The 13,798-nt window shown below is 40.5% G+C and overlaps 2 protein-coding genes and 2 long non-coding RNA genes across 6 annotated transcripts in view; 3 read left to right on the forward strand and 1 right to left on the reverse strand.

Annotated features, from left to right (window-relative positions):
* The window catches only part of LOC121706545, a 16,664-nt gene continuing 2,866 nt past the window's right edge, over positions 1-13,798 (forward strand). Inside the window, exon 1 of the long non-coding RNA XR_006031067.1 lies at positions 1-12. This is a non-coding gene — a long non-coding RNA (uncharacterized LOC121706545). The remainder of the gene's footprint in view (positions 13-13,798) is intronic.
* On the forward strand, positions 19-1,825 carry LOC121706549. Of its 2 annotated transcripts, XR_006031071.1 has the most exons (4): positions 19-238; positions 938-1,166; positions 1,326-1,396; positions 1,736-1,825. It is a non-coding gene; the product is annotated as an uncharacterized LOC121706549 (long non-coding RNA). The 2 variants fall into 2 exon arrangements; XR_006031072.1 differs by lacking the exon at positions 19-238 and having other exon boundaries at positions 942-1,024.
* rassf1 (Ras association domain family member 1) lies at positions 1,003-7,177 on the reverse strand. Of its 2 annotated transcripts, XM_042088328.1 has the most exons (7): positions 6,820-7,177; positions 5,259-6,040; positions 4,370-4,491; positions 2,247-2,351; positions 1,705-1,996; positions 1,290-1,405; positions 1,003-1,152 (listed from the first exon to the last, which is right to left on the reverse strand). In XM_042088328.1, exons 2-7 carry the CDS (start codon positions 5,551-5,553, stop codon positions 1,003-1,005), a joined length of 1,080 nt encoding a protein of 359 aa, XP_041944262.1. In that variant the 5' UTR covers positions 5,554-6,040; positions 6,820-7,177. The 2 variants fall into 2 exon arrangements, with proteins under 2 accessions (XP_041944262.1, XP_041944263.1); XM_042088329.1 differs by lacking the exons at positions 4,370-4,491; positions 5,259-6,040; positions 6,820-7,177 and adding an exon at positions 3,249-3,521.
* Positions 10,571-12,325, forward strand: LOC121706529 (cytochrome b561 domain-containing protein 2). Its single transcript, XM_042088351.1, has 3 exons — positions 10,571-10,965; positions 11,405-11,442; positions 11,603-12,325. The coding sequence occupies exons 1-3, from the start codon at positions 10,839-10,841 to the stop codon at positions 12,104-12,106; spliced, it is 669 nt and encodes a 222-aa protein (XP_041944285.1). The 5' UTR covers positions 10,571-10,838; the 3' UTR covers positions 12,107-12,325.

Here is a 13,798-nt window from a genome sequence, read left to right on the forward strand (position 1 = left end):
ATATTTTGTCTGGTGACCCCCAAAAAACACTGGTCAAGTGTGTGTTTTTACTTTAGAAAATGTTGTGGAGGCAGAAATTGTCTTCTCTTATAGGTAGGCTCTGTCAACACCAAATGCATTAATGTCAATGGCAACCTTTGACAATCTGATTTTTTATTTTCCAAAGGATAACTAGCACTCATCCAATGTATATCTGGCGCTCCTGTGGCAAAAAAGGCTGCATGGTGTTCTATCACTGGTAAGTTTAAGTACAGCATCTTCAAGCTCATCATTGCAAGAGGCGTTTGCCTAAACAGAACATCCACTTTCAAAGGAACATTATGGAAACACTGTGAATTGGAGGCCTAAACATAGCTCCCCAATATCCAAGTTCTTAAACATGTTGGTCTAACTTTTAGAAAAAAAAATATTTAATTCAGACTGCAAATCATTGCGCGACCCCTCACACATTTTTGGCGACCCCCAGTTTAAGAACCACTGAATTAAACCTATTGTTTTATTATCCTTAGGCCAAAATAATAGCTTATCATAATATAGAGAATATTATAATTATCACATTAATAGGGAAATTAAATAAACCTAAACTAAATATATTTAAATATTCTGCCATCTAAACAATTTAATCATCCACAGTGCATTTGTCACATTTTGTGAAATGTGAAAATTCTCCAGGTCTGAAGTTTCCAGCACAGTGCTAAGTGGTGAATTGTTTTGTTAACATTCACTTTTTACAAAAAACAAACAGCACATAGTCCCTCCAGCAGCCAGCACCACTCCAACAGCTTCCCTGATACAATCAGCCACCATCAACAGGGCTTTGCATTATGCACCTACTTAGTTCAGTCTTCTCTTTCTGTCTTTTCTCTTGTTCTGCTCTCTTCTGCTAATATTCTACCGTGTTTTTATACTCATGTGTAGTCTCGGTCTTTTGGGGCAGACAGCTTCACACAGCCAACACCACTGAAGGCCTTCCGTATGCTGGGATATACGCTGCCACCTTGTTCATCCTGGTGTTGTGATGTTGGTTAGTGCCTCCTTCATTCTCTCACGGGTCAATGTGTACCGCCGGACGATCTGACGTATGTGCTCTTCCTCCTCTCGCTGAAGGATCCTCAGAAAATTGTGAAGCTCGGGCATCGTAAAGGCATCCCACTGTGGAGAAAACAGTAAGGATAGCTAAGCCACTCATTGTTATCATTTTTATATGGAATTTCTATGTGGTTTAAGAGAGCTTCTTCTAATACATAGTTCATTACTGTGAAATTGAGCTGGATGTAAAGTAAACTCACGTTGACCTCTCCAGTCTCATTTTCTCTGATCACCAGACTCAGGGATTTCTCACTGGGCCCCGCACACAAACGCAACTGAAGAGGGCATTCGTCATCAGCTAGTTTCCGTAAGTAGACTGAGGGAAATAAAAAGATGTATGTTTTTGTTTAATCATAACATTTCTGCTTTATATATCCTTTGATATTAAAATTGACTCCAACTACTGACACCACATTCCTCCACTAAGAACTGACATGAAATCCAAAATGATATGTTTTTTAAATAAAGTGATCTGGTAATATACCATGAAGAACAAAAACATAGCAAGACTTACATCACATTCAAAGCAATCTGACTGAACAATAGCCAAGCTCATTGTGTTAAACCATTATCATTGTGAATTTGTATCCATGACGATAATACTATGGTTCCCACCTTGGTTCTGTCGTTCTGTGCGTTCAAACAGGGCGAATTTAGCGGGATTATCCACCACTGTGAACTTGTTCAACAGAGCTTCAATAACCTCACGGGCACATGTGTGGGAACTGATGTGGAGGTGCTTGGCTGCATCCTTCGGCAGATAGAAGGATGTTCGACGCTTTGTTCCTTTGCTCTCCTGCCAAGAGCCATCCTGGCTGGAGCAGCTTCGGCGAGGTGGCGGTAAAGACACAGGCCTTGACAGCTTAAACTGGACCTTAATAAAACCTGTGTACGAGCCATCTCGATTCTAAAAACAAATTAAACACGACAAAGATAATGGCTTAATAAAATAATGTCACCATAGTGGTGTTTAAGTACTTATTCCAAGTTACTTATATACTTATTTCTTATTAAGTCTAAGGCTTAATTTCTTTCTGTAAAAGTTCATATCATCACAACTGATTCCGGGTTTACATTATTTGGTCCTATAGGGGATGTTGGTCACTCCATCAAAAATGATTAAATGTATCCAAGTTGACCACTTCTGTGTTACTCACAAGAACCATGAAGAGGTTGCCGTTGATTTGAGCATTGTACTCCTTCACCTTCTTCTGAATTTCACTGGCAGTCAGTTCCTGTTTTCCCCAGTCAATCTGCTCATCCTAAAACCAATAGGGAACGATAGATTTAAGTGATATGACACAGACGTCCTCTGCTCCTGAGACAGTTCTGGTAAACTCCACCAAGTGGCAGCAATCCTTGCTACCCATTCCCAAAGGAAGACAGTAACATTTGGGATTATTCATATGAATAGAACATTGAATGCCTTTAAGTTCAATATGTAAACAGAGTTCAAAATGTGTAAGTCTTGCCCAAGACCATAGCTGTTCATGACCTGACCAGAAATCAGTTCTAAGTAAAAATACTACACTCAGCCAGGGATTGATGATGGAAGTTGCATGTGAAGTGAATACTTAACACAATACAAAACACAACAGTGTATCATGATTAATAATCATGAATGGTCATTAATGTGCTTATATCACTTTATGCAATGACTTAAATCCCCTTGTGTCTCTGATTAAGACTATTCAAGATCATTCAAACATGCACTGAACCATTAAGGGATCAACACATCAAAGAAGGCATTGAAGCAATCCGTATAGTAGCCTACACTCACAGAAATACAACAAATGGGAGATTTTTTTAATAAAGGACAAAGCAGTTGGTAGAGCCAGAGCCCAGCGGCAGACCATCTGAGCCATTACTGGCTAATCTAGTTAAGCAGTGAGGGTGGCCTGAAGTGACCATGTGCATTTATTATTTAAATTACACAGAGAAGTCAGACCCCAGACACCTCCCCCACCATGCAATTAACAGCTGTTCTGTTCTGTCACTGTGAAATTCACGCTAAGCCTATTTAATGTAAAATTCAGAGAATTTAAAACGATACCAGAATAGTATAAGCAATGGGCCAATTAATGGAGCTATATCGTCGTGTAGCGTAACAGCCTATGAAGAGTTTTTTCCCCCATTTAAGCTATGTCAGTTACCCTCACCTGTCTATTGTGTTTAAGAAAAAAAGACGTGCGGGCAGTGAAAAAGTGTTCCAGCTCTGCGTCCGAATCATCCTCGCTGCAGTAACCGCTACTGGTTGTGCTGCCCCATGTCTTCTCAAAAGATGGAATTTGTTCCGCGCAATCGGTCTTCTTACTTTCACTCATGGTGACTGATGACAATTGAGGAAAACGGAATAGGCTGACCAAAAAGGCTTCTGCAGTCAGTTGAACGTCTTCGCTGTAACCATTGATGAGTCAACACAAAAGGCGTTATAGGCTACACACCCTAAACTTTGACTGTATCCGTCATATAGACTCAGCAAATGACTTCTAAAAACGAGTGCGTTAAGAAGTTATATTTCCGCGCGCCGTGTCATGTTAGCCAGCATCGTTAAACCGTTATACCGGTATAGGTAAATGAGTCACATCTTTCACCCCTAGCTGACTGATTAAGGATCAACTACGCATAATCACACGCTGATTGGTTGACAAATGCCCTGCCCCACTGCCTGTCCCAGGACAAATAACCGAAACAGCCTATCAGATACAACAAAGGATTATCCCCTTCAATGTGCTGTGACGTTTTGAACTACATTTAATGTGGTATGACGTTTTATGGCAAAACATATGCAACACTGATCCTCGAAAGGGGTCATCTTAGTTTTAGGATGCTTTTGTGCAAACTGAGCATAAAAGATGAACAGATGCCTTATTGTGGGGTTGCTTAGCAACCTCTCCTCACTGCCCTGCCGTAAATTACATGCAGTCCATGCTGCGCTGACAGTGCCGCAAGACGTAGCCTAGGCTAGGTAATAAAATCTGGGTGAGCATATGGTGCATATGAAAAGCGCTCTCTACGGCCAGAGAAGTTACCATGTCAATCCGAAACCCTCCCCCACGAGTCAAGCTTTAATTATGTTATACAGAGACAGGCTAATATGCATGATGCTGTAAGGAAGATGAATGAGTGAGACAGAGGAAGAGAGAGATAACAGACACTTCCAAAATCAACATTCATCTGTGTTACAATGCAACATTTCTATTTCTATACATTTTCCACACTGAACACAGAGAAAGGGAAAACAACCTATTTGAGAAATGGCCCACTAGACCATACTTACCACGTTTGTGTCTGTTTCTATGGTCTCCTCAAAGAGGTCAGATTGGTCAAAGAAGGCACTGCTATGATAGCAGTCCAGCTGTATGAAGGGCTGGCAACGATGATGACAAGTATACTTGCAATCTACAGGAGAAGAAGAAACTGTCAATGGAACAGAATGGGGTGAGGAAAAGAGGATGGCTTCAATGAAATATCTAAAAATCATGAGCCAAGTCCATTTTGTGTCGTCGTTTTTGGGCAATATGTGCAAAGTTGAATATAGCAATTTAGGCTTCAGTATAGGCCTACTGTACAAGTCAGACTATTGTCAAACATGGTTTACAGTGACCCCTAGTGTTCAAATGTTATAGTTAAAGGTTTTACTGACCTGTGACACAGTTGCCACATTTATCCAAAATGACTTATCTAATCAAAAGCATTTGAAGATAAAATGTATTAGGCCTATATATCATTTATTGCTGTATAAGTGTTTTCATTTATATATTGAACGATAGATTTTGCTTTGGTTGCATCAAACAACAACTGATCTTTCATGGTATTTAATTAGGCTAATACAAAGTTGACCTTCATATTTACGAATGACCGACCATTCGCATCATACATGCAACACACATACATGGCAGTTTCTATAGCAACTTTGTCATTGAGGGTTGTCAAGGTGCGTTGTACAGCAATGTTTTGACAGTGTTTAGCTTAACAATATAAACAGATACAATTTTTGTAAACAAATCACAACCTAAGCATTTTTTTATAGAACACCTCATGCTTAGCCTTCATACAGTAATATAATGCCACACACATTTTAGACATATTATTCAATTAGTCATGCTTTGATGTTGAGTCTTTAAAACAAAAAAAAAAAACAGCATGTGGTTGGCAAAGTTACTCACTGACACAGCGTACACTCTGTTTGTAGAGGCCCCAGATAAACTCTCCACACACGTCACACCAGGAAAGGTGCGCTTGACTGCAAGGCTGGAAGTCATGACCCTCTCCTGGCTGTCCACTGAGGCAGGGTGGCTCCTCCACCCTTACGCTGTCCCCCACCAGCCGCACCACTGCACCCAAAATCGGACGCTCTGCTGCCCGACCCTGCCTTGGCGTCTGAGGGGCTGTTGGGGGGGCCAACTCGATGCCATCAACCAACGTGAGATCCTTCAGCTCTATGAGCTCACACTTTGACATTCTCAGAATGACCTATGCTGATGGGCATGACCCAAGCAAGGGACCTTGTCGACGTTTGAGGGTCATTCACAGGTGAAGGACACAACACATCTATGCCTATATTATGTTCTGGCAGATAGCATATGATGTTTTGGGTGCTGAAAAAATGGTGAAGGCTCCATTCTGAAGGACCCAGAGGAGGCAGTGGATCGCCAAATGTATGGTTATTGAAGCTGTGCTGTATTAAACAACACCCAAAGCTCAGAGGGAGTAATCATAGAGTCAGCAATGTATTAAAGGCTATTAACGGATCATCACAGAGAATCCCATGAGTCTAAATGTGTGAAGTCTGAAGCTGTATTATGTTCAGACAGTAGATTATAGTATGAACAGAATGCTTTCCTTCTCAGGGATAGACTACTACATCCTGTTTAATTGAACCTCTGTCTGGCACTCTCATTTAGATAAAATGAATGGTGTTTTCATGGTATAGTCATCCTCTGGGTATCTAAAACACAAAACATGGAGATATAGATTAGGATATTTTGCACTATAATTCCGTAAGATTAAATGATGAAGAAATTAATTTTAATCTCCAACAGGACAACACATGGCAATGTTTTCATGGCAAAGGAAATTATCATTTTAAGATATCAGGATCTTAACAACAACAAAATATGGCTGGTGTGTTTGGCACGAGACATCGGCGCGCACGGGCGCACACACACGAACACGAACACGAACACGAACGAACACACACACACACACACACACACAGACACACACACACGCTTCGAGGAAATGCATCCTTGCATTCTCGTCGTACTCAGCCCTGTAGACGCATAGTCTACTATGACAGCAGAGTAATGACGTGCAAAATACGCACTTTTTCATGACCTGCCGAACCGTAACCCTTGATTTGGTGACATGAATGAAAAGTGGCTAGCCGACATCCAGACATGCCAACTGGGGCATCGGGAAAGCACAACAACTGCAATTAAGAAACTTTGTCGCTTGGAAACTGAAAGAGTTGTTTGAAAACTATGGAGTAGTTATGTGTCGTTACATTCCCCTGAAATTAAATTTCATTTGGTTTAGGCCAGGGAGCTGTGCAGAAAATATAGAACCTGTTTTCATAACACTGAATGATAAAAATCCACACCATAAAAGTTTAGCAATTATCTAGCCTACATATATGTAAATACAATTTTTAGAGAAAACCAATCTGAATCTGCGCAATGTACATCTAAACAACAGATTGCATGCATGACAAGAAGCTTAACAAACCTTTATAGCATATATTTAGGTCACCACCACGCTGTCCATGTGAGCCAAGCCTCAAAATACATCGCTCCAACACGAACAAAAATCACCAGTAAGGTATCCATTGCGTTCACTTGTGCATTTACCTAATGAATTCACGTCAGGCAAGTCGGTTTTTATTTACCTATCTATTAAATTGATATGTAGTTGACAGAACACGCTCTTTTTAAATCCAGTTTGGAAATCAGTTGTGTTCCTCTTATGCCTGTCCTGGCGAGTCAGATCTTCACGAATTTCCATCAGAGCACGTAGGCTTCGAAGGTGTTGATGACAGGAGAGGAGAGACCCCGCAGGTTTGTAATCCACCATCCATCCAACCTACTTGGTGTGTGGAGCATTTTGCGCATGCACGTCAAACGACAGATTAGTCGCTAATCTCCCCTCAGTGGCTGTCCTATTTCATGCAGGAAAATGCTTCCAGCTCTCTTGCTACAGCCTCCTCACTGGGCCAAATCCCGCAGAAACAGTGAATCCATACAAATTAAAAGCAATCAAAATGGGTTGAAGGGCAGCGATAATTGAAATTATTTCAAAATTACTATGTGGCCAGAGAAATCTTCAAAAATGGTTTTATCCTGTAAAGATTGAACCTGTCTTGCAATCACCAGAGCCTGACAGTAACGGAGTACATTTACTTGAGTACAGTACTTGAGTACAATTTTGAGGGATCTGTACTTTACTCGAGTAGGCTATCATTTTTGGGGAGTACTCATGACTTTACTCAAGTACATTTGAGAGGCAAATATTGTACTCTTTACTCCACTACATTTCTATCCATAACCGTGAGTACCTGTTACTTCTAAAAAAAAAGGAAAAAAGAAAAATCTCGGAAACCCTCAATTTGTTGTTTCCCTCTCAAACGTGATTGGATTGTGCAGGCGCCACTGATTGGGAAAGCCTATCAGCAATCACCTTCAGCTTTCCGCCAAAGTCAACTCCATGGTCAGATAATAAGAGATGAAACAATGGATGAAGATGCAGCATGAATATGCCAACCTGTGGCCCCACCTCGCTAGACTATTTCAATTTTCTGAACAAGTTAATGATAGTTTTCGCTTATAAATAAGTATTTTAAATACATGTATTAGAAATACTGCCCATTCCTGAGAACATGGTAAAAAGATGAAAATGACTTGATTTTACTTTCAATTCATTTTACATTCTCCAAGGTATTAACACTAACATTTTTCATAACTCCATTTAGGACGTTTCTGTGCATAAATGTAAGCACTGTGGCAGTAGTAATGCAATATTTAGAAAATGTAGGCTACTCTTGTACTCTTGATACTCAAGTACTTCAGTACTTTTACTTAAGTAGACATCTGACTGTTGTACTTTTACTTGTACTTGAGTAACATTTAGCAAAGGGTATCTGTACTTTTACTCAAGTAATGAAGCTGTGTACTCTGTCCGCCTCTGGCAATCACTTGTGACTCAGGTGGACCCATGTTGTCTGACCATGTTAAGTAGACATGTTCAGATTTAAGAAAGTCATATGGAGGACATAAGCATGTACAACAACAAAGATCTCAACATCAACATTCTTGGGATAGTTAACAATAACAACAGCAGGTAAACAATTCTGAGTAGACTGACTATGCTTTTGTTAATTTTTAGATAGATAGATAGATAGATACTTTATTGATCCCCAGGGGAAATTCAAGTTTCACTATTGTTAACATTTTAAAGTGGAAAGTGGAAGATTTGCATAAGCAGTTATATAGCGACTAGAGTGAAACTGAGAGGGAAGAAGATTGTTGATGAATAAATATAAGGTCATGTCACTATAGAGATTCTAGGCAAAAGTAAGAGATACTCTATCATCTTGGCACTAATTGAAACCCCACATACTGAAGTTGTGTGGTAGCCTATCTCTGCATCTTTCAAAACCTCAACATTTATTGCTCCACCCTACCACCTGTTCGCCCTTCTTAACACTGTGCTTCATGCCTTCCTGGCAGATGTTGCCTTTTTTTGGTCAAGAAGTGTCTGCTAAATGTAATGGTAATCAAAGGAAAGACTTAGCCTGGAAGTCAACACAACAGCCACAGATAACAGTAGCTCTGTGTAACATCGTCCATTTGGCAGAGTGCCTCGGGTCACAAGGGAGGAATTCCTACTGGGGAAAAAATGTTTTAATTGGTTTTGAGGGTCTGATTTTGTACGGTCAATGCATTCCCCAATTATTCTACTTACTCTGGGGCATTTGTCTATCTATATGCTTACACTGTCTTCTGGTCTAGTTGCAACTAAAACAGGTTCAATATCAGACTATTTATGAGTACACTGACTTTCAGCAAACACAGGAGTGAAAAAAGAAACCTGTCACATGACTTTCTGACAAGATTACACATCAGTGTCGTAAGCATCCTGCCCCGTGCACACACACACACACACACGCATACACACACACACACACATTTAAATTCATTATTTGGATTAGAAGATAAGCATCATAACATTTGACAAAAAGGCACACACCATCACCGTCTCACAAACACACACACACACACACACACACACACACACTGGTTACAATATATTATCATAAAAAAAGTAGTTTAAAGTAAAGTAAAATGTAAAATAGCTTACATTAAGTAATAATGCTTGCAAAACACTACATAATTTAACAGTAACAATAGTAAATAACCATAATGACAATAAACATAATACAAACCATCGTAATAATCAAATTAATGAATTATATAAGAAGTAAACAGATGAGTCTTTAAATGCTTTCTAAAAAAAACTATCACAGACTAAACTATAAACTACAGCGAACACCAGGTAAAACATTCCACCAATGAGCAATCACAGACAATGTCAATGTCAATTTCAATGTCAATTTTATTTATAAAGCGCATTTACAGACGGCTTAGCCGCACCAAAGTGCTTCACAATAAAGTGCAATAAATAAAAACAGGAAGGCACAAAACAAAAAGGTTAAAATAAATTAAGAAATGCAGAAAAAATAACAATTAAAAATAAACACTGGGGCATAAAGGGAGACACTAGCCAAAGGCAAGTGAAAAGAGGTGGGTCTTTAAAAGGGACGTAAAAGCACACAAAAAGCAGACAAAAAGTATGTATGTATTCATGCCCCAAAAAATAGGTGACATGGGGTCAGAATGGTCAACGCCAGAATTCAGTGCATTCTCCTTCTGTGTTCTGCAGTTCCATATTCCAGAGCAAATGTAATCTGCTCTCTGCGTAAAGCAGGCTTTACTCAGGGGAGGCCTCTGCAGGCCTTTTGACAGCTCTGCCAGCCAGAGTTGGCTCTCAACCCAGTTCCATTCACATCACTGAGCACAGCTGAGAGGCTGGTGATGTATCCCTCCAGGCTGCTCTGGTGTTAAAGAACCAACAGACATATTGATGTGCTTTGGTCACATTTCTTTTCTCTCCATTATTTTTTATCCATTAATATAATTGTATAAGGAAGTTGATTTTGCGGTCAGATTAGGCCTACAAACTTAATTGAAACAACTAATTAACTGAAATAAACAACAACTAGGCTAGCAACACCATTATTGTTATTGTTATGAGGATCAATGTAGGTAGATCTCTAGTCATTCTCTTAGACCCGATCTCTTTTACACAGTACACAATATTAACCACTGGGATGCGCTCTCCAGTCTATTGCGCAGGACATGCCCAATGCTCCTGTAGCCTAATCCCAACTCACCAGCATCAGCCCACGTCATCAGGAGTCACGTCGGAGAATCGGAAACGCAACGCGTTGTGACGAAGTGACGATGCGCAGCAATTTGACTTTTTACGAAATATAGGGATCAGGTAATTCCCTCATAATAATGAAACTAGTTTATGTTAAAGTAATAGCGACAGTATCATAAGTAAAAATCGTTCATAATCTGCGTCACTGCTGTCTCTAGTTCCGTGAGTTCAAATGAGACTACCGGCCTTTTCCCCAATCGTTGAACTACAGTAGCCTTTGCTATCTAACCCCATTTCTGTCGAGCGCAATGACACAGTCGGTGCAGTCGGAGCCTTGGATTTACGGGGTCACAAGGTTTTTATTCGCGTCTCTCACTCATGTTGTATCCACGGTGTTCACTGTGTTTGTGGCGTTGCTGTCCAGCCCGGGATCGAGTAAGTAGCAATGCACTGCACGGCGGGGAGTTAGCCTAGGCTGCTCTTGATGAGTTGTGCAAGTTGTCAAGAGTTAAAGGTCCCACCCACAATAGGGGTCAATTTTACGGAATTATTATCTCTTGTGCATTCTGGTTTGATATGCATTCACACATCACAGGCTTAAAATCAAAGGCCTTAATGGACTAAGAACAGAAATGTAGTGGCCCTTATACTTCAACGTACCCGTGGCCTACACAGGAATATGTCTGGCATAGACAGCTATGGGCAATTCCACGCAAAACTGTCACATCCATAACGCCAGCACAATGCCATGGTATTTAGTTGGCGTTATGGATGTGACAGTTTTGCATGGAATTGCCCCTATGACAAAAAAAGTTGAGGGCATTTAACTTTTAATTGTCAAAGTCACTTAGTGTTTCTCTGCTGTTTTCACTAGGTCTGTTCTCCTGGCATCCCTTTCTCATGACACTGGCGGTGAGTAACACCAGACACAGGGTTAAACTTATATCTAACCTGAAAAGACATGTTACACAGTATATTTGATCATGTCTGAACTGCTGTCCTCTGATGTGATGTGATCTGTCCTAAATGAACCTCCAAGCACTTGAACTCATCCTTTTTTGTCTCCTGCCAGTTTTCCTTCTTCATGACTGAAGCCGTGCTGCTCTTCTCTCCACACTCTTCTCCTGTCCGGAAACTTTCCCATAAGACCAAAGGCCGTCTCCATTGGGTACTGCAATGCCTGTGCGTCACCTGTGCCTGCCTGGGCCTAGGTGCCATCTCCTACAATAAACACTTGAATGGCAAACCCCACTTCACGTCGTGGCATGGACTCCTGGGCCTTGTAACCATAGTGATTGTGGGACTCCAGTCCCTTGCCGCCCTACCTTTGATCTACATCAAATTGGCCAAGGGCTGGTCGTTGGCGAAGCTGAAGCGCTACCATGCGGTGACAGGCCTCCTGACGTACCTGCTCGGAAGTGGCAGTCTTCTCTTAGGTCTCTGGTCAGCATGGTTTACAGGCACGGTGAATGGACATGCCTGGTACCTGGCAGTGCTCTGTCCCTCTTTGAGTGCACTAGTGATCATGAGCCAGGTCACTAATGCTTATCTGGCCAGGAAACAGATGAAGTCCTGACTGAAAGGATGACCTGTTGGTCAGCTGCAGTATTACTTTTGAAAAGGGAATTATATCGTTTGGTCTTCACAAGAGCAAGGGCTTTTTTCAACTAAGGTATTCAGTCATTTTTGCTCATTTTGACAAGAGATTTCTTCTGTGTAATTTTTTCCTTTTTACATTCCACAACTTTACATTCCACAGATGAGGCAAACCTGTTTTGAGCATGCATAAAATCATTAAAAAAATATATATATATTTTCAATATGCATTTTAAAGGATAATTCCGGTGGGATTTTGACCTAAAGTGTGTTGAAACATGATAACGAGTGTGAATGTATGTCTCACAGCTCACCTCGGCTTGTCCCCTGCACTCAGAAATCTGGCGCTAGTTAGCCAATGCTACCAACACAGTGTTTCGTTGTGGTGCCTCGGGCATCGGGCTAGCCATGCAAATAAATCACTGTTTTACACCATTTACGAGGCTCAAAGTAGCTCCATACTTCATTGGTAGACTTCCGAGGGCCTTGACATTTAAAACGAGACATAGAGAACTTTGAAAAAGCACTGGTAGTTTATTTACAAGACGATTTATACAGACAGTACCTTAAGGAATTTTACCGTTCGACGCCATCTTGAATTTAGTCACGATAAGTCGAGCGACGAGTACGAACGAACAGGTATGATAAAAAATAATTCCGTGAAAATGCATGGATTCCAGTTGCTGCTACGGAAGCAACTGAATCCATGCATTTCCACTGAATTATTTTTGGAATCTGATCCCTTATCATAGCTGTTCGTTCGTACTCGTCGCTCGACTTATCGTGACTATTCAGACTAATTCACGATGGCGTCAAACGGTAAAATTCCTTAAGGTACTGTCTGTATAAATCGTCTTGTAAATAAACTACCAGTGCTTTTTCAAAGTTCTCTATGTCTCGTTTTAAATGTCAAGGCCCTTGGAAGTCTACCAATGAAGTATGGAGCTACTTTGAGCCTCGTAAATGGTGTAAAACAGTGATTTATTTGCATGGCTAGCCCGATGCCCGAGGCACCACAACGAAACACTGTGTTGGTAGCATTGGCTAACTAGCGCCAGATTTCTGAGTGCAGGGGACAAGCCGAGGTGAGCTATGAAACATACGTTCACACTCGGTATCATGTTTCAACACACTTTAGGTCAATATCACACCGGAATTATCCTTTAATACAAAGCTGTCTAATTGAAACAGTGTCATTGTTAAGACATTTTGATTTCTAATGTACTGAAAATTGCTCAGGCTGAAGTTACTGATGTGTGTCTATCTATTTGTACAATTTGATGAAACGGGTTCATTTTTCATAGTGTTTTCTATTAAAAAATAAATGGCATCAGCTAATTGTAAGTACAAACAGAGAGTAATGTTTAAACAGAAGAAAACTCTATCTCATGGCAGTCATCCAAAAGATTCTGATTGAAGCAGCTACATTCACATGAAAAGGCACTTCCCTGAAACATTTCTCTGTGGCTGGTCATTTTTTGTGATGCAGCAATGCTGAGTATTGAATGGATATTTATTTATTTAATACTATGATCTTTATTTTGATTCTTGCCTTTCCTCTGATGACATTGTGTCTGAAGTCTACAAGATAGCACAACACCGTCATATTGTTGCCCAGATATCTTGATGGTATGATTTTGTCGCACCTCTGACAATTTCCACTTCTAGGGAC

The sequence above is a fragment of the Alosa sapidissima genome, chromosome 4 (assembly GCF_018492685.1).
Source record: "Alosa sapidissima isolate fAloSap1 chromosome 4, fAloSap1.pri, whole genome shotgun sequence".
NCBI lineage: Eukaryota > Metazoa > Chordata > Actinopteri > Clupeiformes > Clupeidae > Alosa > Alosa sapidissima.

Excerpts from the sequence above, each read along its gene's own strand:
- rassf1 (XM_042088328.1), bottom strand. The coding sequence starts at position 5,553 with ATGTCAAAGTGTGAGCTCATAGAGCTGAAGGATCTCACGTTGGTTGAT. Across the intron at positions 2,352-4,369 it reads TAGAAACAGACACAAACGTG|GATGAGCAGATTGACTGGGG; the intron begins GTAAGTATGGTC and ends TATTGGTTTTAG. Across the intron at positions 1,153-1,289 it reads ATGAGACTGGAGAGGTCAAC|TGGGATGCCTTTACGATGCC; the intron begins GTGAGTTTACTT and ends TTTTCTCCACAG.
- LOC121706529 (XM_042088351.1), top strand. The coding sequence starts at position 10,839 with ATGACACAGTCGGTGCAGTCGGAGCCTTGGATTTACGGGGTCACAAGG. Across the intron at positions 10,966-11,404 it reads GCTGTCCAGCCCGGGATCGA|GTCTGTTCTCCTGGCATCCC; the intron begins GTAAGTAGCAAT and ends TGTTTTCACTAG. Across the intron at positions 11,443-11,602 it reads CCTTTCTCATGACACTGGCG|TTTTCCTTCTTCATGACTGA; the intron begins GTGAGTAACACC and ends GTCTCCTGCCAG.